Here is a 24677-nt window from a genome sequence, read left to right on the forward strand (position 1 = left end):
TAGTTTCTCATTATTTTGAGGTAATAAGTCATTATTTTGAGATTATTTTTGAGATAGTATCTCATTTTGAGATAAGAAGTCATTATTTTGAGAAAGTTGACTTACAGGATCTTTTTTTCATCACATTGGCAGAAATTGGTTTCGTAGATTTTTGTCGGTATATATATATATATATATATATATATATATATATACATTAATATATATATATATATATATATATATTTGATTGGGTATTCGTGTTTCGTGTTTCTTACCGTATGCTAGTAAACCATATTTTATTTATTTTTATTTCAAGCCTTTGGGTCCTTCATTAGTGTAAACTATGGTTACAATTTGTTTGCTCCAATAGAAAATAGTGAAAAATGTCCATCACTGTTTCCCAAAGGGCAAAATTGATTATCACATAGTTGCCAATTAATTTAATAGTTGACTACTAATGACTAATCGTTACAGTCCTAAGTCTTGTGTGGTGGAAAGTTGCAACAAAAATAATGTATAAGATTTTACCAATAATAGTGGCATATTATCCTGCTGCAGAATTAATCCTTTTCACAAAGATGCAAACCAGAGGGTGCAGCATGTCTCTAAAGACACCCAGTCTGTGGTGTTAGTCAGTCCATGTCCTTGTTGTGTGCCCTCTGTATCAAGCGTCCTTGTAAATTCTGTATATTATAACTCTGTTTAATAATTTCTGTCTCGATTGTGTTTGTATGCAGCTGCTGTGGAAATGAACCTCCTTGAGTACAAATGAGGTATCTGTATCTACCCCACCACTGCTCTCTATCATTGAACATGAATGTACACTTATAATGTGAAATGTGTTGTAAAGGTTTGTAATTTAATTTTGTACAGTTAATATGTCAGGCGCGAGAGTTTGGTCAATTAAAATGTTACTTTTTGTATGTTTATTAATTGTAATGATCAAACACTATATTGATAGCAGCCTATAGTTGTGTTCGACGCCCCCTACAGGTGAGCAGGTGCATTTGTTTTACTTTTCTTGACCCGGAAACACATTCATCCCTCTTGGCCACACGTGTAAAAGGTAAGCAAACATAAAATGAACAAGGGAAGGGTTTTAAAAGCAAATCTGCCGCATAAGTTATTGAGTTGAGACATTTTATTCATCATCAGTCTTTTTACGTCGTTAGATCACAGCTTGTGGCTCAAAACAGCCTAAACGACCAGCTGACATCTGGAGTCTGTACTTCACTTGCTAAACACTCAAGTAGGAAGTTATACATTTATCGCTGCTTATCGATAGTCCCGACTATCAATACAACAGCAGGATCCAGTTTTCTTCTGAAATCCAACCACTGACAACCTTACCATACGTGTATCTGTGGTTTTCGTTGCAGTCCAGCGGGGTCCATCATGGGAAAGTCCAAACAAATAGGAAACCACAAGAGTGACAAGAAGAAGAACATCGCGAAGACATGGAAGACCAAGCGCAGGACTAAAGACCTGGACCAGATCCACTCAGACATGAAGCCTGAGACAGCTGCCAAACTGCTCCATCAGGAGGTGGACTTCGATGTCACAGGATGTGCACAACACTACTGCTTACACTGCGCGTAAGTCCATTACTGTCTGTCCAGCTGGAGCTCCTGATAGGCATGATGAGGAAAGACTCAAATCAGGTTTTCCATGCATATCAAACCATTGCAGTGTTATCTGTGAGAGAGGCAACTACAAATTGTCTTTTGAAAGTGGCATTTGAAGCTGCAATGTTAGTTAATTAGTTGATTAATCCCTTTCCAAAGATCTGTTTCCAGCTTCTCATATTTCTGTTTTCTTTACTCATCTGTGAAAGTAAACTGAAGATCTTTTGTGCCGTGGACAAACTAGACATTTGAGGATGTCATCTTAGGGTTTGGAAACAGTGATGAACGTGTTTCACCTTTTTATATATGTATATATATGTACTATATTTTTGGGGTATTTTTGCCTTTATTTGTAAGTAGATGGCATAGAGGCGATAGGAATCATGGAGAGAAAGAGGGGAAGGACATGCAGCAAAGGCCAGAGTCAAACCAGGAACGCTGTGATTACGTGTCATGCCTGGTAACCACTTGGCTACCAAAGCGTTCTCAATGTTTAATAAAGAAAATAACCTAAGATAAAATATTCAATGACTAAATTAGTTCTTAGTTGCAGCTCTAGAAAGTAGCATTAGAAAATCTAGATGACTTGAGCCGACTGGACAGTTTTGGAAAGTGTCCCTATATTGTTGGTGGATTCATTAATTGACTGTATAGTTTGTTAATACAGTGGCTCTTTGTGTCTTGCAGGAGGTATTTTGTGGATTTGAAAGCCTTAAAAGAGCACTTCAAGACTAAAGTGCATAAAAAACGGTAAGCCACCAGCATCTCAAACTATGTCACTTTTTATCTGCATTTGCATGTTTGTCGCTTCAATTTCTTCTTGCTCAAATTCTGTCAGTGTGAGTTTTAGAGTTTACCTCTCTTTCTCTGTCCAGGCTGAAACAGCTCAGAGAAGAGCCATACACCCAGGCAGAGGCAGAGAGAGCAGCAGGAATGGGCTCCTACATCCCTCCTAAAACAGTTGAAGTGAAGACACAGTCTGTGGAAGAGAACATGGACTGAGAATCGCCCCCATTTTCTCCCTTTGGACTGAATTTTCAGAAGCATGAACAGAAATCTATAATGCTTGTGATATTTCTTGCTGCCACAAAAACATGGTTAAATGTTTAATTTGTGACAAATAATATTTGTTTTTGCCACCACATGTTATATCATCTGTTATCACCGGATTCAGGTAATGTAACGCAACATGTAAATATTGGGTGTTTGCACAACTGTGTGGACTATGCTAATAAACTATAAAAAGAGTGGATTCAGTCAGATTGCATTCATACCAAGTGACACACTAAGGCCTGTGGTTAAAGCTGGCCTCCCCAGTCTGGGGTTAGGATCCAGGTGTTCCCAAGACACAATAAAGTAAGTATTTCTTTCTAACTCTTCTCCTAACTCTTTTTTTTCTCATTTACAATTACTTTTGCTTATCTTGATTGGGAGAAGTTGTTGGATGTGGGTGGTATTTCAGTGGTCTGAGGCCTCTAAAACCTGGAAAATGGAAACAAATCTGAAAGGAGAAAATCCACTATTTGTGTAAAGTGCGTACAAGTGCAACCCCTATGCACACTAATGCATTGGGTCAAAATGAGTGGGTAACATCTAGATTTTGCTTCACTGTAAGGGATATTGTGCTTTAGTTGGAGGCTGGAGTCATGTCTCAGTTTTGCTAGTACCTAATTCACGGAGATGACGCAAAAATGTGTCTCACTTAACCTTTAACATTGTCAATCTAAATCTGACTGTGGACAATTATTGCATGTCAGTCGGTTTTGGACCATCTTTACGTAAAATATGACAGAACAGATAACATTACTGTCAGATTTCTTTGTGAGTACCTGTAGGAAATAAAAATGTGAACTATTTTGAAGTAATAGTCACCATTCAATGAGGTCTTTTGAAGTCAGTGTCTCTTTAATTCAGCAATCCGCAAATCTTACACAAACAGCACATGAACAATCTGTATATGTGGAAACTTCCCAGACTGGAGGGGAAACAGTACTTTTATTCTTCAGGCTGGTTCAACATATGCCACAAGCAGTTATCGCTTCAAGGTTAACAGCTCCCATCCAAGCATCTTTTGTTCCAAACAGGAATTCTTTAAGAGGGAGCAGTGTGAGATGAGCACACAGAATCTTCTTCTAGCAACTAAGTCATAGGTCATAACACTTCATTGATCAATTGTTAATATTAGAATATTTTTCTATCAGTACCCTAACCACAAGTTAATTAAATGGCCTCACCACTGTATTTTGTTATATCAGTACCTCTGTGCAATGACAGTAACGTTTCATCTTATCTAATATTGTGAACATAAAATCCTAGAGAGCAGTCCAGCAGAAACAGAGCCTTCATTGCACTTAGAGGGCAGAGTTGGAGTTGCACAAAATGTAATAATACACCCCTCTGGCAGGCAAATTGAAGCTTGTAAGCAGACATTCCTGGGATGAAAAGACAACCCTGCGCCTTTAATTGTGACCACTGTGCCAGCAGTGCTGGCCCAGCACTAAATGTCGGCCAAATTACAGAGAATATACAGGAGAACTTCCGGTAACCCATTTCAAAATAAAACATTTAATAATAAAATGGTTTTGTGGGTGGGTTTCGATTTATTTGTGACTTCAGTATTCACTCAGTCTTATTTATTTTTTCAGTTATCCAGTAGTGAGTTTTCATCTTGATACCACAGATGTCTACTGTTTGCCCCAATTTTCCCTTTAAACTTCCTTTTTGCCCCCAGAAAACGATTTTTAGGGCAGAAAGTACATAATCTAATGATGAAATAATCCAAAGTGTCAAATCACTGTTGATAAAGATGAAAAATCAGAAAAATCCTTTTGTATTTCTTTTAATGTCACCAGGAATTATATTTTGACTGAATCACCCCTTTTCCCTGTAAATTACTGGGATCACATTTCAGGCATCGCTACTGATTTTCACTATTGCACTAATATATAGATAAGAAGAAATTCAAATTGACACAAGAAGTAGCTATAATGGGAAAAAAGCAGAAGTGTGAGGGTGAAAGTGATCAAATAAAATAAAATAAAATAGGCCTACTAGATACAATAAACAATCATCTGTGTAAATAAATCTGCAGTATAAATGTGCAATATGCAGAAGTTCCTGAGATTATATGTGTGCAATGTTCCTTGGATTTTTACATAGTAAGGACAGCATCAGTCTCTTTTAGTGGGAGTGGGAGGTACTGGGAGCTGTGGTGTTGTGTAGTCTGGTGGCTAATGGTGTGAAAGAGCCCCCCTTACATTTCTGGGCTAGACTGTAAGTGTGAAAGGATACAGATGCCACATATCCGGTCTTTTCCTGCCTTTAATCTGGTCGCTTGACACATACTAACCTTACATATGACTCTACATTGGATGTGGGAAATAAGAAATGTGTGCTGCTAGTTAGCTGCCTTATAACACAACCAGCTGTTGCCAGCGAGCGTTTACGGCCGGAGAAGAGGCGCGATCTCCGGGGAACGAGATAACGGAGGTGTCGGTGGATTCATAGCCCCTTAAAGTATTAAGGGGCTAGTTTATTCCACCGAAGGATTGCTGGTAGATCGTTTTTTGGATGTTATCAGACGATCATGCCTTTTTCTAAATAGCCGAGTTGGAGGTCGAGGATGGCCGCGGACGTGGATCAAACAACCCCCGAGGATGGGCACCGGTCCCGGGTGTCCAGAGTGATGTGGACGCTGGTCATGGTCGCTACTGTCCCTCTTCTCGCGTTTGGGATCAAGTATTACCAAGATGCCCAGTTCCTCAAACGACAAGTGAGTTTTAACATCAGTAATGGCATTAACACCCGTCTCATATATTCAGGAGAAATCTTAACTTGGTCCGTTTCCTAATTTAAAAAAAAAAAAGTCTGCAAATGCAAATAAAGCACTAATTAACATCTTTAGCTGTGATTGTAAAGAGTTTGCAGTGATCTTCTGGCACATCCTGACAGACATTATTACTGTGACATTATGTATGAATACTCTCCCTAAAGGGTGTGTTCAGACTTAATTGTTTGCCAGACAGCAGTCGCCATAAAACACCACATCTGCAGTTTTTTTCCACCCCTTGGCGCTTTATTAGGGGGCTTTGTCCCAGCTGGTTAAACTCAGCCTCTTGTTTAAACCCACTCTTTTTTGGCTTCAGAGGGTCTGCTACCTCCCTGCCCCCCCTTTCCCTCCATTGTAAGAGAGCTGCTAGGCACGCATCTGTCTGAGAAAGGGTCTGACTGAAACATATGCTAGGAATCTGTGGCCTGATCTTTTATGCACACAGAACTGCTGCTGATGTTGGATGACAGGCCAAACACTAAGGACAAAATGTTAATAATTTCAACATAATGTCTTAATGTCAAATGATTGTTCATCTTCAACAGTGTTTTTCACATCCACTACATCCCACATTTGTTATTAAATCTCCCAAGAAGTCTCAGTGTCCCCGTTTTTATGTGATGCATCATATGACACTGAAAATCACTGAAGCATGTGAAATGACAATAATACATGTGTCTCTCCATTAGGAAGAGAGTGTTCGAACTCTGGGTGCCGAGGGGCTTTTTCTCTTCTCCTCCTTAGACACCGACCATGACCTCTATCTCAGTCCGGAAGAGTTTAAACAAATTGCAGAGAAACTCACAGGTACATCACATTCAATGCGTCCTTCTCCTCTTGTACGTGCATTTTTCCCTGCTGATTTTGCCAGTTGTTCATTATCTTATCTACTGAATGTGTTTCCTGTGGCTTCCTTGCAGGGATTACACCCCCAGTTGATGTTGAGGAGGAAGTGATCCATGACCCTAATGGAGAAACTTTGACCTTGGAGGCTAAAATGCAGCCTCTGCTGCTCGACACAATGACAAAAAGCAAGGATGGCTTTCTTGGGGTAAGACAACACCTAGAGATGAATATATTTAAGTAAGTTATTATTGCAGTGAGCAGAACACTTCATGCACAGCCAGTGTTTTCAATCAGGTGCCAGTTGGTTGCAAGAATATCTTAAGTGGAGATTAAAATAACATGTACAGCAAAATTACATGTGTACCCCAAGGGTGTGATTAATACAAATGGATCACATAACTATGAATCACTGTGTGTGTGAGTTGGTGACACTGTCATTAAATTAATTGCACCTCTCATTTTCTGCCTCTTGCAGGTTTCTCACAGCTCTCTGTCTGGCCTGCGCTCATGGAAGAGCCCAGCTGTGCCTTCCTCTTCCTTCTCTGCCAGCCAGTTCAGGGTCTTCTTGCCCCCAAAGAACAAGGTGGAAGTGGGAGACACGTGGTGGGTGATTCCCAGCGAGCTCAACATCTTCACTGGGTACTTGCCAAACAATCGTTACCATCCTCCCACACCAAAGGGAAAAGAGGTATCCTAAAAGCTCACTGCTGTTCATTCAGCCTGTGATTACACTGTGACTGTAATAACAGCTGTTTTGTCCTGCTGCAGGTTTTCATCCACTCCTTGCTGAGCATGTTTCATCCCCGGCCCTTCATCAAATCACGTTTTGCTCCTCAGGGTGCAGTCGCCTGCATTCGTGCCAGCAATGACTTTTATTATGATATTGTCTTCAGGTGAGGTGACATATGACACTATAACAATGCCTTTTCATCTTTTTAAATTCAGTATACTTTTCATTAGTGCTGAGTAAAGATACACTTTTAGATCAACGTCCTTCCTTGGTTTCAATTTAAAATCAGCATGTAAAGGTTTGTCCACCCAAGAAAGTGTTTACACATCATTTTTCAAGTACATCATTTTTGTGTGGTATTGTATTTGCAAGCAGTACCTGTTGTACCTTAAACTATTCTAACCTACTAGTTTACAACTCTTCTTCTCACAGTTTCATTATGTTCTTTCAGTTTTAAAGACAGTCCTCACTCAACTGTATTTCCATGTAACAAGAATATAACAAAAAGCAAGAAGTGGAAAATCTGATGTAAGCAAATTTCACTTCACAGGAATTTGGTTTACTTTAGTAAAATAAGGAGATGACCGTCAGGAAGGTTTGGAATAAATCTACAAGTTATAGTTTGCTTTGGAAAATAGTCAGCAGTGATGTTAAGTTCACACAATTTGTAATGAATTGCCTAAAATACAAAATCATTGGTACAGTCCTCAAGCAGTACCTGTTTTTAAACTATTCTAACCTACAGTACATGTTGAAGAAAAAACTCAACTATGTATTCTGTTCATTTCTGCAGGATTCATGCAGAGTTTCAGCTGAATGAAGTTCCGGACTTTCCCTTCTGGTTCACGCCGGGGCAAATGACCGGAAACATAGTCCTCTCTAAAGACGCTTCTCATGTCCGCCACTTCCACCTCTATGTCCCCAGTAACAGGTAAAGCCCCTGAACACACTATCATATGCATACAGTCCACTCTCAGTATAGTGTATGTATGGTTTCCTGCTACTGTATATCCAGTGTGACATGTTGTGCTGTGTCCCAGGTCTCTAAATGTGGACATGGAGTGGCTGTATGGGGCCAGCGAGAGCAGCAACATGGAGGTGGACATCGGATACCTGCCACAGGTGCTGCTGCAGTGATGCCTTTATATTTTATAGAGTAGAAGGGAAATGATTTGGCCTGTAAATGTCACCTCATTATTTATTATTACATTAAATATTCTATCTTGTGTTCCACATAGTGAAAACTCTTGTAACCACTTCGCAACCAATTTTTCAAAGCTACATTAAACTAATTAATTTGCCGGGGTGCTTTTATTTAAAGTTGTTCTTGTGTTCACAGTTGGAGCTACAGTCCACAGGCCCGTCCACTCCCTCCATCATCTTAGACGAGGAGGGTAACATCATCGACAGTCGAACCGGCGGGAGCAGCGAACCGATCCAGTTTGTTTTTGAGGACATCCACTGGACCGCAGAGATTAGTCCGCAACAAGCCGCTCACCGCCTGGAGGTCACCTTCTACCCGTTCAAGAAGGTAAACACCCTTAACATAATTGTTTTCCATGAATTGGGCATGAAGCAGTGATTGTTTAATTGTTTTCATGCCGTGCTTCTTCACAGGTGTCCTACTTGCCCTTTTCTGAGGCCTTTGAGAGAGCTGAAGCAGATAAAAAGTTGGTACATTCCATTCTGCTTTGGGGAGCATTAGACGATCAGTCCTGCTGAGGTGAGCTCATAAACATGTTACTGATTTCACAGTGTCATACACAGTCACTGACGTCTGGGAAAATGAATATTTAAACTGAAAATGTGCAGAATCACTACAATAACAAGCCTTGGACAAAAACTCTAACTTATAGCATTGTATTGAAGCATAACCTTATAGCTTACCTTAATCCTTAAAATAAACCTTTCTGAATGATAAACTCTGGTGTATTTATTATACTTGAACTTCTTTTGTCTTCTTTCCACACCTTTGCAGGTTCGGGGCGAACTCTTCGGGAGACAGTCCTGGAAAGTTCGCCCGTCCTGGCTCTGCTCAACCAGAGCTTCATCAGCAGCTGGTCTCTGGTCAAAGAGCTGGAGAACATGCAGGTGTGCAGCCACGACTGTGCAAAAGCTAACTGAATAAATGCTTGGTCGTCATTCTGCTGTAATTGACGCACAGTTTCCTCTCTTAACCAGGCTGATGATCAGAACCCTGCGTTGAGTGAAAAGGCTCGTTTACACCTGGAGAACTATAACTTCCCTGTGGAGATGCTGTTGGCTCTTCCCAATGGAACTATTGTAAATGGCTTATTCTTTTATCATCCTGCAACTTCAACATATCAAGTAAAAACACTTTACATGTATTAAGGGCTTAAAACTGTTTCCCACTTCATTTCTTCTATCTCTTCCCTATATATAATTTTAGGTCCACCACATCAATGCAAACTTCTTCCTGGACCAGACAGCCATGAAACCAGAGGAGGAAGGAGCCACTTTCAGCTTCTCTGGGGGGTTTGAGGACCCCTCCACTTCAACTTACATCAGTTTCCTGAAAGAGGGGTTGGAAAAAGCCAAGCAGTACTTGGCACAGTAAAGTGTGTGTGTGTGTTTTTGCGCATGTGTATGCGATAGGGCCCACAAGACTAAAGTGGAGGAAGTCATCATCATTCCTCTGGGTAATGAACCGAGATAATGAAAACCCTCTAACAATTAGAGGGAAGCTTTCTCATTTGTGTTGGCAGCTGAAAAATCTTTTTTGCCTTCTCTCCTCTTTTCTTACTATTTATTTAGGCGTGGTCAAAAATGTTATACTTAAAAAAATTAACCAGTATTTCTATTGTGCACAGCACATATTAATTACCTACAGGGAAATATTACATCTCAAACCTGTCAATATAGTACATTATAATGACATACAAAAGGCCTCCCATACTGAGCAGCACATTTAGATCTGCTTTCTCTGCTTGTAGCTGCTGATTAAAGTTATTTCTTCCCACAACCTTCCTGTGACAAGTCACAAGTGTGTTTCTATGTTTTCCTGCTGTTTTTTACTCAGAGACAGGGTTAGTGCAGATGTTGCTTCCAGTTGTGTTTCAGCAGTTTGTGAAGGTTTTGCCTGAAAGCTCTCTACGAGTCGGGTGGAGCCTGATGGTTCTAGCTGAGACTGATGGAGGGAACACCCTTTCTCTGACTCTGGGGACAAAAGCAGCAGGAACAACTAAACTGGACTGCCGGCGGCACATAGTATGATGAACCCAGTTGTATTTTGAGTTTGAAACCAAATGTCGAAATGTTTTGCAGATTTTCTGTTTTGAGGACGATATGACCACACCAAAGAGCATTGTTTTCATTATGTATAGACAGTAGCTGGCTTGCAGCCCTAGAGCAGCTGTTACCAATAAATCTATCAAGTTGCCACTTGGTTCATATTTATGTAACTCAAGAACCAAATGGTCATAATCGTTGCAAAATAGTTTGCTTCTTTAACAGAAAGGCACAGGATACTATGACCTGTTATTACTCTGCTTTAGGCTCAAGTCTCATGTCTTTACACTGACAGATATTTTTTTTAAAAAGATGACAATCTGAAGGTACCGTTAGCTGTTCTTTTTCTATTACACATTATGTCTCTTTTCACCTTTTCCAAATGTACAGAAAGAAATGATTCCACTTTCCGGCCCTGATCCTGTTCTTAGTGTGAAACAGAAGAAACCAGGGATGAAGAAAACTCTTTAGAATTAATAGTTGTGCAGTTTGAATAAAAATTAACATGAAGTTGGACTTACAAGGTCTTGACCATGTGAAATATCTGTCTGCTTGGAGCCTTTGAGGGGTTAAACACTATTATTCTGTAACACACCAGTGCCATTTTTTCACAAGGTGAAATAAAACTTTTTTTTTTTTACAAATTGAATTGTGGTCTTATTTTCTATACAAACATTTTCAACGTTTACATGTTCACATTGTGCTGATTTTTATTAACTAATCTACATTACTGTTCATCCTAGTATATTGGCTTATCAGAGGCTTGTGAGAGCAGGTTACAGATACATTTGAATGAAAAAAATTGCATTAACTCAAAGTAATTCTTGAGCTTTTCCCTTCATGTTCAGAAACCACAGTGATGTATGAGTCAGCACTTCAAATGAAAAGACATCTGGATGAGTGAGGCGTAAAGATTGACCGTACAGATGTTCTTCAAGTGAGAAGCTTTTCTAAAAATGGAGCTCCAAGTGTTTTTTATATGATTCATTTTAGTATTAATTTATGCAGTCTAAGACACTCACTGATGAAACCCTTTAAAAATGAACAGAGGCTGAGAAGAAAGAGTCTCATTTGTGCAGTACAGGCGCAGTTTGTTTTACAATAGCTCTATTCATAAGAAGATTAATGTGTTCCAGCATTAACCCAACACACTTCTATGACAGCGGGGACATGCATTACCTACGAAGATGTGTACCATCCTGTTCACATGATAAATGATGAGATATCATGACATTGCTATCACTGATTCACATTAAAGAGCAAAGTGCAAAGTCTGACTTGTAACCCGTTCCATTCAAACACCAGGATTCAAAGATTCCAGTTTCCTAACAGTTCAGCTGGACTCAGTTTAGCAGTTTGGTCGCCAAACCCACAGAAATGAGTAAACCATGAAACAGTCCAACATTAGAACCCACTCTGGGACAGTGAGCGCTCCAAGATCAGCTTTGTTTGGTTCATTTAAGTTCATTACAGTCCACAGCACTTAATCACACGGATAAATCCAACAGTTTATGGTAGATTTTTGACATTTAAGCCGCATGTATTTTGCTCAGAGATAATGCTGTCTTGATAAAGCCGATCGGCAGCAACGAGGCAAGCCAAGGAGAAATTTGGAGGTCACCCAGCAGTCTCCTCAGCTGAATGTCCACACCTCCAGCTCCATGACTCGGAAGTCATCTGTTTCTGAGAGGCAGCAGTTATTGAAGGTGAAGCAGGGGCTGCTGCGGCCCAGATATAAATTCTCATCCAGCCACAGACCAAAATGACCACTGGTGAAGAAAAGGAATCAACTTGGTTTGACTGAAACATTTTTTACATAACATACAAGTATAAAATATATGCAAAAGAGGAAGTGCAAAGGAAAACATTACCTGCCGCCACCAATGGCAAATGAGTCCAAGTCTCCTTTAATGAAAAAGGAGTTCTCTCCAGTCCAGTGGAATGTCTGCAGAGAGAGATGGCACAACATCTTTTTTAGAGCCAACACTATAATTTAACATTCAGAAACTTCATTTTAATGCCATCAATTCAAGAAATGCAAAAAACTGTTTGAACAGGGGTTCATGCACTTTTTGTGTCCTTGAGTGATTAAATTTATGCAATTCATGGAATTTATTTGACTTTATCTCATTTTACATTTTGACCTGCATTTTTGGCAGTTTGCAGATATTTTACTAACTGTGTGAACCAACAGATAAAGCTCTCTGGGGATGCTTGTTATTTGGTTTACCTTGAAACGAGGATGCAGCATGAAGAGAAATGTTTCTCCTGTGCCGTAGAATGTCTCGCTGGGCCTCAGTGGGTGAGAGAGGAACGCCCCAAATATCTGATGACGAAAAGTCACAAGCAAAACACAGCATTTCAAAAAGACATCATGACACCTAATATATGGATGTGACATATCGCACAGTGTGATTTTACCTCATCAAGTGCATCCTTGATGACGATAAGCACAGGGGACTCTGTGGCACTGAGTTTTCGGTAGAGGGACTTGAGACTGGCGCCATGACGAGACGTGCTGTAAGTCAGCTGCCAGGTATGGCCAACTGTCCTTGGGGGCAGTTCCTTACAGAGCTGGGAAGAGATAAAAGATGAGTAAAGAACATTAAAATGAAGGAGAAAGAAGGAGGAAGGAAGAATTTTAAAAGGGAGAGAGACATCCTTTTGATCCACACAGCTGTCAGTCTGCTCTTCTTCTCTGACTCTGGAGCCAGTGGCACCAGCTCTTCTGAATTTCAGACCTGGTCTTGCTACAAAGAAACTAAAATCAAAACAGATTCCACCTCACAGAATAGTTACTGTGTGTGGACCAGCTGTTAAATATTTACACCTACTAACAGACAGGCTGCATTGCTGAAAACTGTTAAAGCTGAAAATAAGTTTGCTTATATAAAACACATTTACAGCTTTAACAGCAGTTAAACGTGTAGAAGGTAATATATAGCCAAAAATCACAAACTCTAGCACAAGTTTCCTCTCAACACTTCACAATTTGTCCAGCATACAACTCCCTTATTATACAGACCTTTAGTTCTGACCAAGAACAACAAAAACACTGTGTGGGAGCAAAAAGGAAGTAGCCTTAATATGGTTGACATATCTTATCAACACATGATTGATATTCTGTTTCATTCAGTGACATGTAGCACTATTTACATTTTTTTGTTTTTTTGTTGCAACAATGTTGCTTTACTCTCAACATCATCACAGGTGTTTTATAGAAATGCCTCAAATGTTGAAGAAACTGTTAAGATTTAGTGACTGTAGGCCATTGTTATCATATTAGGACCAACAAGATGTACATAAACAGCATGAATATTACTTTGGTTGCTTAACATATCACATGTCCACTATAACTGTTATTTTTGTAAGTTATATTTAAATTCATTATTGAAATTAGTGGTTTCTAAAGATGAGGTGTGAGATCCCCAGGGGTCCTTGAGGATGTTCCAGGGGGTCCCCAGCAAAAGGGATTATTATCCCTTATTTCAACCATAAGTAACACAATGACAGTCTGTGTGACTGCTTTGGTCATTGTTTTCATAAACTTTATGTTAAAAAAAACATCTAAAAGAAAGGGACCATGGGATACAATCTTACCAAACAGGGACAGTGGGCTCATTGGTATGAAAAAGTAGAACCACTGTTATAGATAGAGAGACATTTGTTTGTGAAATTCAAATTTGCATGTTTACTTTTAAACGACTTAGAGCAACACTGTGGACCTCCTCAGTGTAGTGTTGACTGAAAGTATTTGTTATATATACTTTATATTCATGTTTTTCCTCTTCTTCTTTACTCTGAATTCATGTCTAACTGTTAAAGTGTTTTTTTTTTGGATGATGATGTGTGTGTGCATCGTACAGTCTGGGTGTGTCACTTACTTCTCTGATATGGGAGGCTTCAAAAATGTGGCTGTTTTCCAAAATGTTATTTAGTCCTTCAGGGTCCCTGTCTATGACCAGGGTGGGTTTGTCTCTGCTGTCTTCCATCAACACCATCTGCAGAAAGACCAAAACATGAAACATCAATTTGCTCGAGAACTTCAAGAGACTCACTTTAGTTTTTATCAGACATCAAATGTTTTTAGTCTTTAGACACACTAATCGTGAGGCAAGTCTGTTCAAAAACAAACACCTGTTACTGTTTGTCCTCAAAATGTCTTATTTAATATTTTTCGACTCTCCACCAAGACTTGAATAAACCCACTTACCTCCCAGTCATCTCCTGAGCTGCGGTGCCTCAACAATCCCTCGTCCTCTTCTGTGTCTTCCTCCTCATTATCCTCAATTAGTACAAACTCCTCTTCGTCACGGTCTGCCTCTCCCTCCTCCTCCTTTCCCTCAAGTATACACAGGTCTGGTCGACAGTGTGTAAGGTAAGCAAACAGTTCGTCAGAGCTACAGGGGGAAAAGAAACCAATATTTCACAACTGCTGAAATGACAAAACCCCACCAGCTCTGTAACCATGGTGAGAAACAAGACGCTGCAGGAGTGGACTGAGCTGCTTTTTTAGTGCAACTTTTATATTGACTTTGAGTTTCTTTAAACCTGTCACAAATTTTGAGAGTATGACTGAAATTAAGACAGGCTGGTTGTTCAGGTGTAATAATGAAATCACTAGAGTTTGAATGTCATGTTGGCTCCTTTATAGGGACCATGTGTACTTAACTTACTGTCGACAGATTCTTTTTCATAAGAGCTACCTTTGTGCTGTTACTGATGTCCAGGTAATGTTTTCATATTGCTCATTAAATGTAAACTTTTATCTAAAGTGGTCAGATTTGGCATTTTTTTATGCAAACCTAACCTAGTGACCAAAATGCTACAGACTTTATATAATATATACATGCATATATATGTGCGGGATGGTTCAACTGAGTGTTGAGTTGGATTATGAGAAATAAAGTATCAAGTGTTTTTGGAGTTTTAGCAATCTCGGCCTCAGCTGCTTTGACTGTTGAGCAACACTAAATCTCTGGAGTTTCCCTTTAAATCTCTGACATTAGTTAGAGTACCTCTCTTGTGAAAGGGCAAGCCAGGCATCCCTTCTGTGTAATGTTTTGGCTATCCCCAGGTGAAGCACTCCTCCACTTTTTTTCTTTCCTGCAGACGACTGAACCCGCAGCCGCACAAACATCACCCCAGCACCACCTGGTGACCTCCGAGGAACTAGAAATAGAGAGAGGACCAGTCCACTTATTGTAAATTAGTATATCAGTTATTAGAAAAATGATTAGAAGATGACACTGAACATTATTCACATTCGTACCAGCAGTCTGACTCTTCACAGAAGACTTCTCTGCTTCATCAGTGTGTAGCAGCTCTGTCTTTACATTACTTGGCGCCTCCTGACCTCCACAACAGAAGGACACTCCCAGAGCTCCTACAGGCGCATCTGACAACACCTCCAGTGGGCTGCTATCAAGCTCCCGCTCTGCCTCTGCCATGTCCCTGCTTTCTGCCTCCTCATTCTCAGAAACCTCCTTGGTCAGGCCCAGAGCCAGACTGGACAGATCTGATGTAGCTGCAGACACCAGAGCCGGGACTGACTCCCCCTTGTGGTCTGGAAGGCTGCCTGCTCTGCTTTTGGGGCTTTTGGCAGTTTTTATCTTCTGGAAAAATGTCTTTCCTTTTCTCCTAAAAAGGGAAAAAAGAATAAAGCTTGTATTGATTTTTCATGTAATCTCTGTGTCTCTATATGTGTGTTTTGGAGCAGTGAACCTCTACTGACCTCTGCTGGGACTTGTTGAAGTGAACATGTGAGATGTCAGAGTAAAAGGAGACAGATGCCAGATTGTCAACGGAGCAGGACAGAAGGTACTCCTCACAGCCATGTTCCTTCACGAGAGGATGTGTCTTACATGGATCAAAGAAGATTTTATTGGATGTCACCAACAGAATACCCGAAACCACACCCTGATGGAGAGAGGAAGAAAGGAAATGTTGATGTTAGCCTACAAATGTCTACTGATGCAGACAAGTAAGATCAGATATAAACATTGTTCACACCCACTTTGCGATCAGTGATGTAGCGGCAGAACAACTTGAGGTACGGCATGGCCTCTGGACCCTCCCCTTGACAACACTCAGGTGGGAGAGCCAGTAAGCAGAGCTGTCCATCAGGCATTGGCACCGCCTCCACATCCTGTTAACATCACATGTATCAGCATTAACAACAAAAAAAGTATTATTTGATTGATCAATTAGTCAATCAACAGAAAATGAATCTATTATACTAAAATTTCACAGCTTCACAAATGTGAGTTATTGGGGGTTTTCTTCTCTATGATAGTAAAAGTGAATACATTTGGGTTTTGGACTGTTGCACTGAAAAAAACAAACCATGCATAGACTCAACTTGGGCTTTGGGAAATTGTGATGGATTTTTCTTTTACTATTTATTACTATTTCTTTAGATCAAGCCTTGAACTTATTAATCTCTAAAAATGTCAGCAGATAACTCAACAAAGAAAATGATGTTAGTTGCAGCACTAGATGAAACTGCAATATACAAATTCAATTAATCCAACTGCAGCATGGAAGATCTCAAATTTTCCCAAGATTTTTGTTTGTAAAGAATGAGCCGCTCAGGTCCACATATATGTGCAGAAGAGTTAAATCCAAGGTTTTGTCAAAGTCAGTATATTTCTTTGAATGTAGAGCTTGTCTTTACTTTAAGTCTCCCAATGAATCATTTATCATTTATTTGTAAGCAGATTTATGTGTTTATCAATGTATTTGTGAAAAAACTATAACTGCCCCTGTTGGCACTCAGAACTGGAGGCTGGTGTATTAACAGATCATCTTGATTATAAATACTAAATAGAGGCAGTGTTAGCAAGTTAACGGTTACCTATCTGGAAATTTTGTTACAGAGCAAAATATTTTTGGGAGATTTCTGTGCTGTATTTTTCTCCTGTCTTCCTAAATACAGTCTGCACTCAGCACTGTCATGTTTTTATTGTTGTATTTCATTTCTGTGGCTTGTTTCGTTGCTTGTTGCCAGGGTAACATGGTCTGTTCACTCGATCCATTATGAAACCTCCATGGCTCATTTCTCCTACCCACAGATAATAACTGTTTAATTACTGAGGATAAAAATGCACAGTTATAAGATGAAGAGCCAGTTTATGATCAAATCTGTTGAATTACAAAGACACTGTATCTCTGTTTCTTTGCTTTTCATTTACTAAATTAACTTATTGAAAAGAATCATCAAAATATTGCTATTGATACTCATTTACTTGCACACACAGTAGGGATAACTTTGCATAACTGTGTCAAAAGTCTAAATAAAAAGCCATGATACTTGAGCCCCGTTGTGCTAAACGTTCTGCTGCAAGATGTTTTAAAATGGCTGTTTTACTTTGACCTGTTTGACATTAAAAGGTCAATATCTTATTGAAAACACAGAAATGCTTCTTTCTTTAAAACATACCTTGATATGAACATAAAGACTATTTTTTACAATCTTAAAATCAAAAATTACAAAGTTATTTTGTTCTGCTTACCAGCAATTTGTCATATTCTGCCTCTGGAGAGGGAGACTGAGGTTGAGCAGGGAGTGTATCAGAAGAGTCCGGATCACTCTCCTCTTCAGGCTTTGGTTTAGGATCAGAGTTCAGTTCAGGTTTAGTCGATCCTCGAGTGTTTTGTCCCTTTTGGGCGACCAGCTGCTTCAAAATGGAAGCCATGATAAGAATAGATATGACATTGAAATAGATACAGTCGAATGAGAAACAGGAGTGACTGCTTCCTCTTTCTACGAGCCAGTATTTCCCCTCTGCTCTTTGTTTGTAGTCATATCTGAACTCCACATGACATGTGATGGATGTGGGGTTGGAGGCAGTTTTATACCTACAATAAACAAAGTCGTGACATCAAAATGACAAATAGAATATTTTATATACTATCGGTCTGTTTGGGGTGATTGCTCGAATGTGTTGAGAGTGAAGCAACACACTTCCTGCCATGCAAAAAGCTGCTTTGTTAATGAGGCAGAAAGGAGGGGGCTCTTGTTTTGCATTTCAAATCCAGTCAACAACAGTCCCTTCCACTATTTCAATAGACTAAAGTGCATGTATAATGTGTGCATCTCATGTCAGGGGACATCATGTGATTATAGTTGACTCTCACCTCTCTGGGGACGGTGGTAGCAGATGAGGAGGATAGTTGTGAGGAGGACTGAGAGGGACAATGACCCACTTTACCCTCTTCTGCTAAAGGTGTAGCATAGCTGCTGAACTGAGATGAGACACTGAACACAGTGTTGCCAGGGAGACCCTGGAAGCATAGAGCATAAATGTAAAGAAATCAAGTTAAGTCAAATCTTATCACACTCTGGAGAAAATGTATTATTTTTAACTGCATGACATAAAGGAGTATGTTTTTTCTATTTTAAATGTTTCATGAAATTCATAGACTAAATAACATAGACTAGACTTCTATCACTGTGAAATGTTCAAGTTTTGTGTCCAGAGCAGTTCAACAATGACTTTTCGTGCACTTGTGGAATACCTAATGGAAGAAATCGTTCACTTGATGCTCTATTTTAATGCAGCAACTCTAACTATGTTCACTATTGAAGAGCTCTAAATTCTCTTAATTATCCCCACAGCCCCTGGTTGTGGAACACTTGTGATGTGTTTCCACTCAAAATAAGGTTATAAGGTTGGATGTTAATCTGTGAGTGACACATACAACTGTTTTACAAGTAAGATCATCCAGTTGATGAGCTGAAACTGCACAGGGAAGCATCAGTTCTACAACTGTGATCCATTGACAGATGGATCCATTGACCTAAATTAGATTACTGCCGCCTGTCAGATTATGTGATCGCAGAAAAACTGTGTGGGTGTAAGCGTCTATGTGAGCTTTCATAGGAAAAAACACTGTGTGTGTGTGTGTGTGTGTGTGTGTTTGTTTTTGTACTGCTTATCTTTGTAAAGAAAGATTGCACTCCTGACACCAAAAGCAGCAGTGGCTCAAGAGAAAAACAATAGGAGGATGTGTGCAGCTAAAAATGTCCTTATATATACATATACAGTATATATCTATGTGTATAGTAGAGGTGTTTTAATGTTTAGTCTACCTGAAATGTGTCATTAAAATGGATAAAATCATTATTTTCTAAAAGAACAGTAAAACAGTAATCATGAAAAAGGGTTTAAATTAAATAAAAAAGAAAAGCAATGATGATGAGCAAAGATAATACTGTAAATTTCGATGCAAAGGTCAAATATCAGACCAGAGCACATATTTCAGAGGCGTGACCATACCTTATCCAAGCGCTACTCAACAGCTGCTCAGCAAAATTAAGTCAAAATTAAAAACACAACTGAAAAATACCTTAGAGTAAATGTCTGGATGTACATTCCTCCGGCTGTATCTGTTATACAGGCTCTGAAACAGACTCTGTTTTCCCATAGCGTTGGAGAACGGCTGTGACAACTCTCACATTCAGATACAACTCATCTCTGTACTTTGGACGCTTCTTATCAAACTCTTTCAAGACCATAAATTGTAAACCAATTACTGGTTGTATAATGCTCGCAAAGAGACAACATGAGAGGAATAAATCTGCCACTTCCCAACTTCCTCTGTTTCCCCTTACCTGTTCCCACATCTGTGCTCATCACCGTGCTCCTCTCAAAAAAAGACAAAAACATGTGACTAACCTTGCTGCCTGTGATGTCATCTAATGGTCCATCGAGTTGTTCTTGTTTCACTGCAGTGTTATTCATATCCCATGAAGTTCCTGTGAGGAGGTAAAGAATTTAAGCCATTATCATGTAAAACATCCTGATCGCAGCTGAAGTATGAGGAAGTGCTACAGTTTCCACTACAGCCTGAGTGGCTGCCAGATATGAAAATGACTTCATGCAAAGACCTGAAATTGCCAATGCATATTGTGAAATGTAAATTTAAGCAGCTGTTGGCATCCACACTGCCTCTGCTTGGTGCAAACAGCTGGCACTCTGCCTACTCATGTCAAACAAATCCAGCGTACCATGCAGGTAGTACTGCCGAAGCTTGGGGTTTCTGATATGGGGGATGTGGTCGAGGGGCCGGACCACAGCAGGTTGGTGCTGACACTGGTTGTTGGCCACAGCCTCCTGCATCGCTCGAGTCTGAGGCTGAGTTTCCCATGACCGCTTGGTGAACTGTGAGGGCTGAGAGACACCAGCAGGCAGTTTGGAGCCCAGCCTGAGAGATGAAGAAAGAAAAAATTAACATGTGAGTTTAGTTGGCTTTAATTCTACAACTGTACATAGAGCGGCCATTCTGCACACCTGAGAAACTGGAAGTGGGGGTGGGGACTATGTCTAATGATTCCCGATACATTTTCTGTCAATGGACTAATCATATGAGCACTAATTCACATTGAGTTATTATAATGATTTTGGGCAAGTAAAATCAATATATACAAACACAAACAAATGCCTCCATATGCAGGAAATCACCAGATCAAGACCTACTTTTCTGATATACTCAGGTATTTCTTGACGATCTTCAGATATACATCTCTCTTAACCCTCATATTAACAAAATCAATGCATTTTACATGATGACCTAGATGACATGAATGACTGGGTTAGGGTTCATTTTCTGCAGTTAAAGCCGATAAATCAGAGGTGTGGAAAAGCCTTGTTCTGTTCTCCTCATCTGTTTAAATCCACACTCAGAAAGTCAGGTGTCACTTTGGGCCAGACATTATCTCTTGATGAGCATATAAAGCATTTGATTCATTCCTGTTTTTCCAAGCTGACCAACACTTCTAAACTTAGACCAACTGCACCTCAAGCTGAGATGGAGATGATTCATGATTTTAGTTCATCCCATCTAGTCTTTTGTATTTCCCTCTTCAGATTTTTCTTTTACTGAAAAATCCTCTGACTGCTTACAAGTAGTAAAGAAGCTATTTGACAGGTCATTGAAAAGGTCTCATTTGACTCTGATCTAGCTCTTTTTACACTATTGACTCAAAATTCAATTCATGATTCATATGATTACTTTCAGCGCCCATATTACAGATCTCCTGCAGCCTCATACTATCAGTAGGTTGAATGGAGCATATTGGTTGTTCCTCAAAACTAAAGGGGACCATGCTACTGAAGCTGTGTCTTTAGACTTTAGACATGACCTACATGTTCATAATTGCCTTTTCTTAGTTTTCTTTATGTCTCCCCTTTAGCTTTTACACTGTGTATATGTGCATGCCTTTAAACAGGTTTTAATGTACAAATTAATTACACATGTGGTGGGTTGGATTTTCCCTTTAAAAACATGGATTCGTTGTTTAGAGTACTGGAAGTGTGAATAACTGTATCGAGCAGCATCCAGAGACAGAGAGGAGTTATTTTTAGGGGAGTGGGATCTGTCTAAGCAATGACTAGGGGAGTGAACTCCTGGCAAGATGCTGCAGCTCTCACCCACATGATGCTCTGTGATGGAGCGTGAAGTCCTTCAATGACAGCGGATATTACCAGTGGATGAGAAAAAACTGGTGTGCTAAAAAACATTCATATTCGTATCATAGTCTGAATCTGAAACCTTGTCGCCTTTGCATGACATTAAAACGAGAACGATGAAAGACTTGATTGTGGCAAACTTAAGCCTGATATGCAAATGCCAGCCAAAGCTGTCACATGCCTGAGTGGAGCTTTCTCCCCCTGTTTTCTTTCCAGTAATCCCCATATTCATGAGCCTGACCTGGTCTTAACATTGCCAAAGTAGCTGGTCCTGGTCTTGTCCCTCTGGGGCTCATGGTCCATGGCTCCTAGAATCTCTGTCCTCCTTATAGACTGAGCCATTCTGTCTTTACTCTGATGCTGGCAGTGGTGGAAGTCAAAGAGGGATGATGGGGCTCAGCTGACATCCTTCCTCCTCCTTTTATTCCCCATACCTACCTTTAGCAACAGTCGCAGCACCTACACCACAAAACAGCACTTTAGTCATAATGTGGGCTGATTTTACAAACATCCAGGCATAGGGTGAAAAAACAGATGGTAAAAGCCTTTCCTCCAGTCACATGACCATATAAGGAAGTGACCCAGGTTTCTAATTCAATTAAACTGTCAATCAATCTATATAATGCTTGCAATCAATGTCTCTATGTCTTGTTGAACCTCTAGAATTGATCAGACTTCTCATTTCCTGACAGCAGTGCACAGCTGTTCAAACATGACTTATTAAAATATCATAGCACAGGAATGCATCAGGCTACATCCTACATCCTACAACAGCCTCATTTCTGCAACTCATCCGGCTCACATCCCTTTGGGTGGAGATATGTGTGTAATGGTCAGCAGGGTTAGTTCAGCTGTGTGTGATGCATCATTCAAGGGCTGCAAGTCATATCATTTTTAAAAATCATCACAATTTGCTTCCTGTAAGTGCTGGGGGTGCCATCATCACCATGGAGGAAGTAAAGGCATTTTTTAGACGACATTACAGGATGATCGAGATAACTGCAATGGCCGGACAAATATGACATCAGCAGCGCAACAAGAGATGAAGAAGTGATGCGAGCAGCAGGTAGACGGAGGAGTATCTTTACCGACCTGTCACTTGGCCATGGATGGAGACGGGTGGCGGTCATAAGAGCGCGTCTTCATATTGCAGTGTTATGATATCACTGCAGGCACCAGTACCAAGTTCAGTATTCAGGCCCCGCCCACTGTTTGAGCAGCAGTCGGAGATCTCTGTCAAGATGGTTCCGACCGACGAAGCGAAGGCGGAAGTAGAAGGGAGGGATTCATCTTGTCGTTTAAATGCTTTCAGAAAAGGGTTTATTAGGAGCTGGAAGTTATTTGCTGATCCCCAAGGCTAATTTTCCTTGAATTTTTTAATTGTTTTTTTCTATTAAGTAGGTATTATCCTTTGTTTTCTAGTTCATTAATCGATCAGTTGATCAGAAAAATAACCTGCAACTAGTTTGATAATCAAAAAGTGAACAATTACCCCAAAATGTGATGATTTGCATGTGTACAATTGAAAGTGTATTGATGTAGATGTAATAAGTATAGACCTATAGCAGAAAGCCAGTCATGAAAGAAAAGTGGACATAAACAAATAAAAAACTATGAAACAATAAAAGAAAACCTTGAAGGCCTACAGATTATTATATTATTATAAGATTAAACAGCTTTTGTCTGTTGGTACATTTCTTGGCTGTGGGTAGAAATGCACTGTTTGGCATATGTCAGGTCAGATGAGTTTGGATTCTTGCTTGTAAAATTATATTTTTTAAATGTTTGGTTAACACTACTGACTTTCGGTGGTTCGATTCCCCGGTGATGGACCCTTGGGCAAGATCCTTGATGAGTGAAATCTTGAAATCGACAAGATGCATATGTGTCAGAACATGTAATAAATCACCTAGTTGAACTAGCAGGGCTGTTTCAGTGAAACCTGTTAGAAATACAATAGTACCTCTGATGTCCAACATGGATTGAATGTTACACCTACTTTAGCACCTTTAATGTCATGTGTATGATTATGTGGATTATTTGATGATGTATCTGGTGCCAGGGGAATTGAAGGAGTCTGAGATAGAGAAAAACTATGATACATGTCATTTTATATGTTGAGGGGTCAGGGTCGCTGGGCCCCTAAACTGCAGAATGAACTGAAGGAATACTTGCTCAAATAATTGTCTTAACTTCTTTTCACATCTCACTGATTTAGCCTGGTTGAAACATTGCATTCATCTTCTCTTTAGATTTTTTATAAATACTACTTGAGTGTGATTATTCTGCTTTTATGTCAGGTCTACTTTTTTTCTTCTGACAAATTAGCCTTCTATTAGCCACAAACTATTACAGAGGAATAACTTATAAACCTCTCTCTTTCTCAAGCAGGCATACATATCTCTGCATGTATTGTACACACAACCATAGTCCTGTCATTGATGTATTTCTGTAGACACACCCGTTTGTTTTAGATATCCTCTTAAATCAGACTGTGAGTTATTGATTTGACCGCCATATGGCGCCGCATAACCAAAATCAGACTCATCAGACTCCAACCATTGTTCTGGTTGGAGAATGATGAGCTTCTTATGAGCTTTCTCATAACCCAGAGCCATATGTCTGTCAACGGGTCATCATACTAATTTTTATTAATGTATTTATTTATTTTGATCATTAATTATGTGAGCTAGTTTGATATACTGAATATAAGTTGAATATATGAAATGTGTCTGTCATTTTCCTCTCCTAAATTATAAGCAGGTTTGGGAAGGTTAATTAAGAAATGTTATAGGTTACAGATTACCAGTTACCCTATTTGATATGTAATAAGTAATGTAACTATTTCAATTACTCAATCAAAGGAATATAACTTATTATATTTGATTACCTTTCTAATTTTCTAATTAATGATTTCAACTGTTGGGGTTAGTGTACCCATT

General features: G+C 39.6%; 3 protein-coding genes across 4 annotated transcripts; 2 read left to right on the plus strand and 1 right to left on the minus strand.

The window, feature by feature from the left end:
* Positions 1-1027: 1027 nt before the first annotated feature.
* Positions 1028-2855, plus strand: znf593 (zinc finger protein 593). Of its 2 annotated transcripts, none has more exons than XM_053335444.1 (4): positions 1028-1048; positions 1362-1577; positions 2295-2357; positions 2483-2855. In XM_053335444.1, exons 2-4 carry the CDS (start codon positions 1378-1380, stop codon positions 2607-2609), a joined length of 390 nt encoding a protein of 129 aa, XP_053191419.1. In that variant the 5' UTR covers positions 1028-1048; positions 1362-1377; the 3' UTR covers positions 2610-2855. The 2 variants fall into 2 exon arrangements, with proteins under 2 accessions (XP_053191419.1, XP_053191418.1); XM_053335443.1 differs by lacking the exon at positions 1028-1048 and adding an exon at positions 1060-1231.
* A 30-nt stretch (positions 2856-2885) lies between these two features.
* On the plus strand, positions 2886-9931 carry selenon (selenoprotein N). The gene is made up of 13 exons (XM_053335442.1): positions 2886-2967; positions 5217-5379; positions 6126-6243; positions 6357-6487; positions 6758-6970; positions 7051-7175; positions 7806-7943; positions 8053-8134; positions 8352-8543; positions 8630-8735; positions 8991-9103; positions 9194-9295; positions 9423-9931. Exons 2-13 carry the CDS (start codon positions 5230-5232, stop codon positions 9588-9590), a joined length of 1638 nt encoding a protein of 545 aa, XP_053191417.1. The 5' UTR covers positions 2886-2967; positions 5217-5229; the 3' UTR covers positions 9591-9931.
* An 11-nt stretch (positions 9932-9942) lies between these two features.
* si:ch211-15d5.11 (nuclear receptor coactivator 7) lies at positions 9943-22939 on the minus strand. The gene is made up of 16 exons (XM_053335440.1): positions 22828-22939; positions 21977-22194; positions 20274-20470; positions 19942-20021; positions 18401-18547; positions 17776-17937; positions 16278-16409; positions 15996-16180; positions 15534-15901; positions 15280-15433; positions 14475-14661; positions 14146-14262; positions 12683-12835; positions 12492-12587; positions 12133-12206; positions 9943-12030 (listed from the first exon to the last, which is right to left on the minus strand). Exons 2-16 carry the CDS (start codon positions 22075-22077, stop codon positions 11895-11897), a joined length of 2289 nt encoding a protein of 762 aa, XP_053191415.1. The 5' UTR covers positions 22078-22194; positions 22828-22939; the 3' UTR covers positions 9943-11894.
* Between the last annotated feature and the right edge of the window lie 1738 nt (positions 22940-24677).

Source organism: Scomber japonicus, chromosome 16 (genome assembly GCF_027409825.1).
Source record: "Scomber japonicus isolate fScoJap1 chromosome 16, fScoJap1.pri, whole genome shotgun sequence".
Classification (NCBI taxonomy): Eukaryota; Metazoa; Chordata; class Actinopteri; order Scombriformes; family Scombridae; genus Scomber; species Scomber japonicus.

Excerpts from the sequence above, each read along its gene's own strand:
- znf593 (XM_053335444.1), top strand. The coding sequence starts at position 1,378 with ATGGGAAAGTCCAAACAAATAGGAAACCACAAGAGTGACAAGAAGAAG. Across the intron at positions 1,578-2,294 it reads CACTACTGCTTACACTGCGC|GAGGTATTTTGTGGATTTGA; the intron begins GTAAGTCCATTA and ends TGTGTCTTGCAG. Across the intron at positions 2,358-2,482 it reads ACTAAAGTGCATAAAAAACG|GCTGAAACAGCTCAGAGAAG; the intron begins GTAAGCCACCAG and ends TTCTCTGTCCAG.
- si:ch211-15d5.11 (XM_053335440.1), bottom strand. The coding sequence starts at position 22,077 with ATGGCTCAGTCTATAAGGAGGACAGAGATTCTAGGAGCCATGGACCAT. Across the intron at positions 15,902-15,995 it reads TTCAACAAGTCCCAGCAGAG|GAGAAAAGGAAAGACATTTT; the intron begins GTCAGTAGAGGT and ends TTCCCTTTTTAG. Across the intron at positions 14,662-15,279 it reads CTTGCCCTTTCACAAGAGAG|CTCTGACGAACTGTTTGCTT; the intron begins GTACTCTAACTA and ends TTCCCCCTGTAG.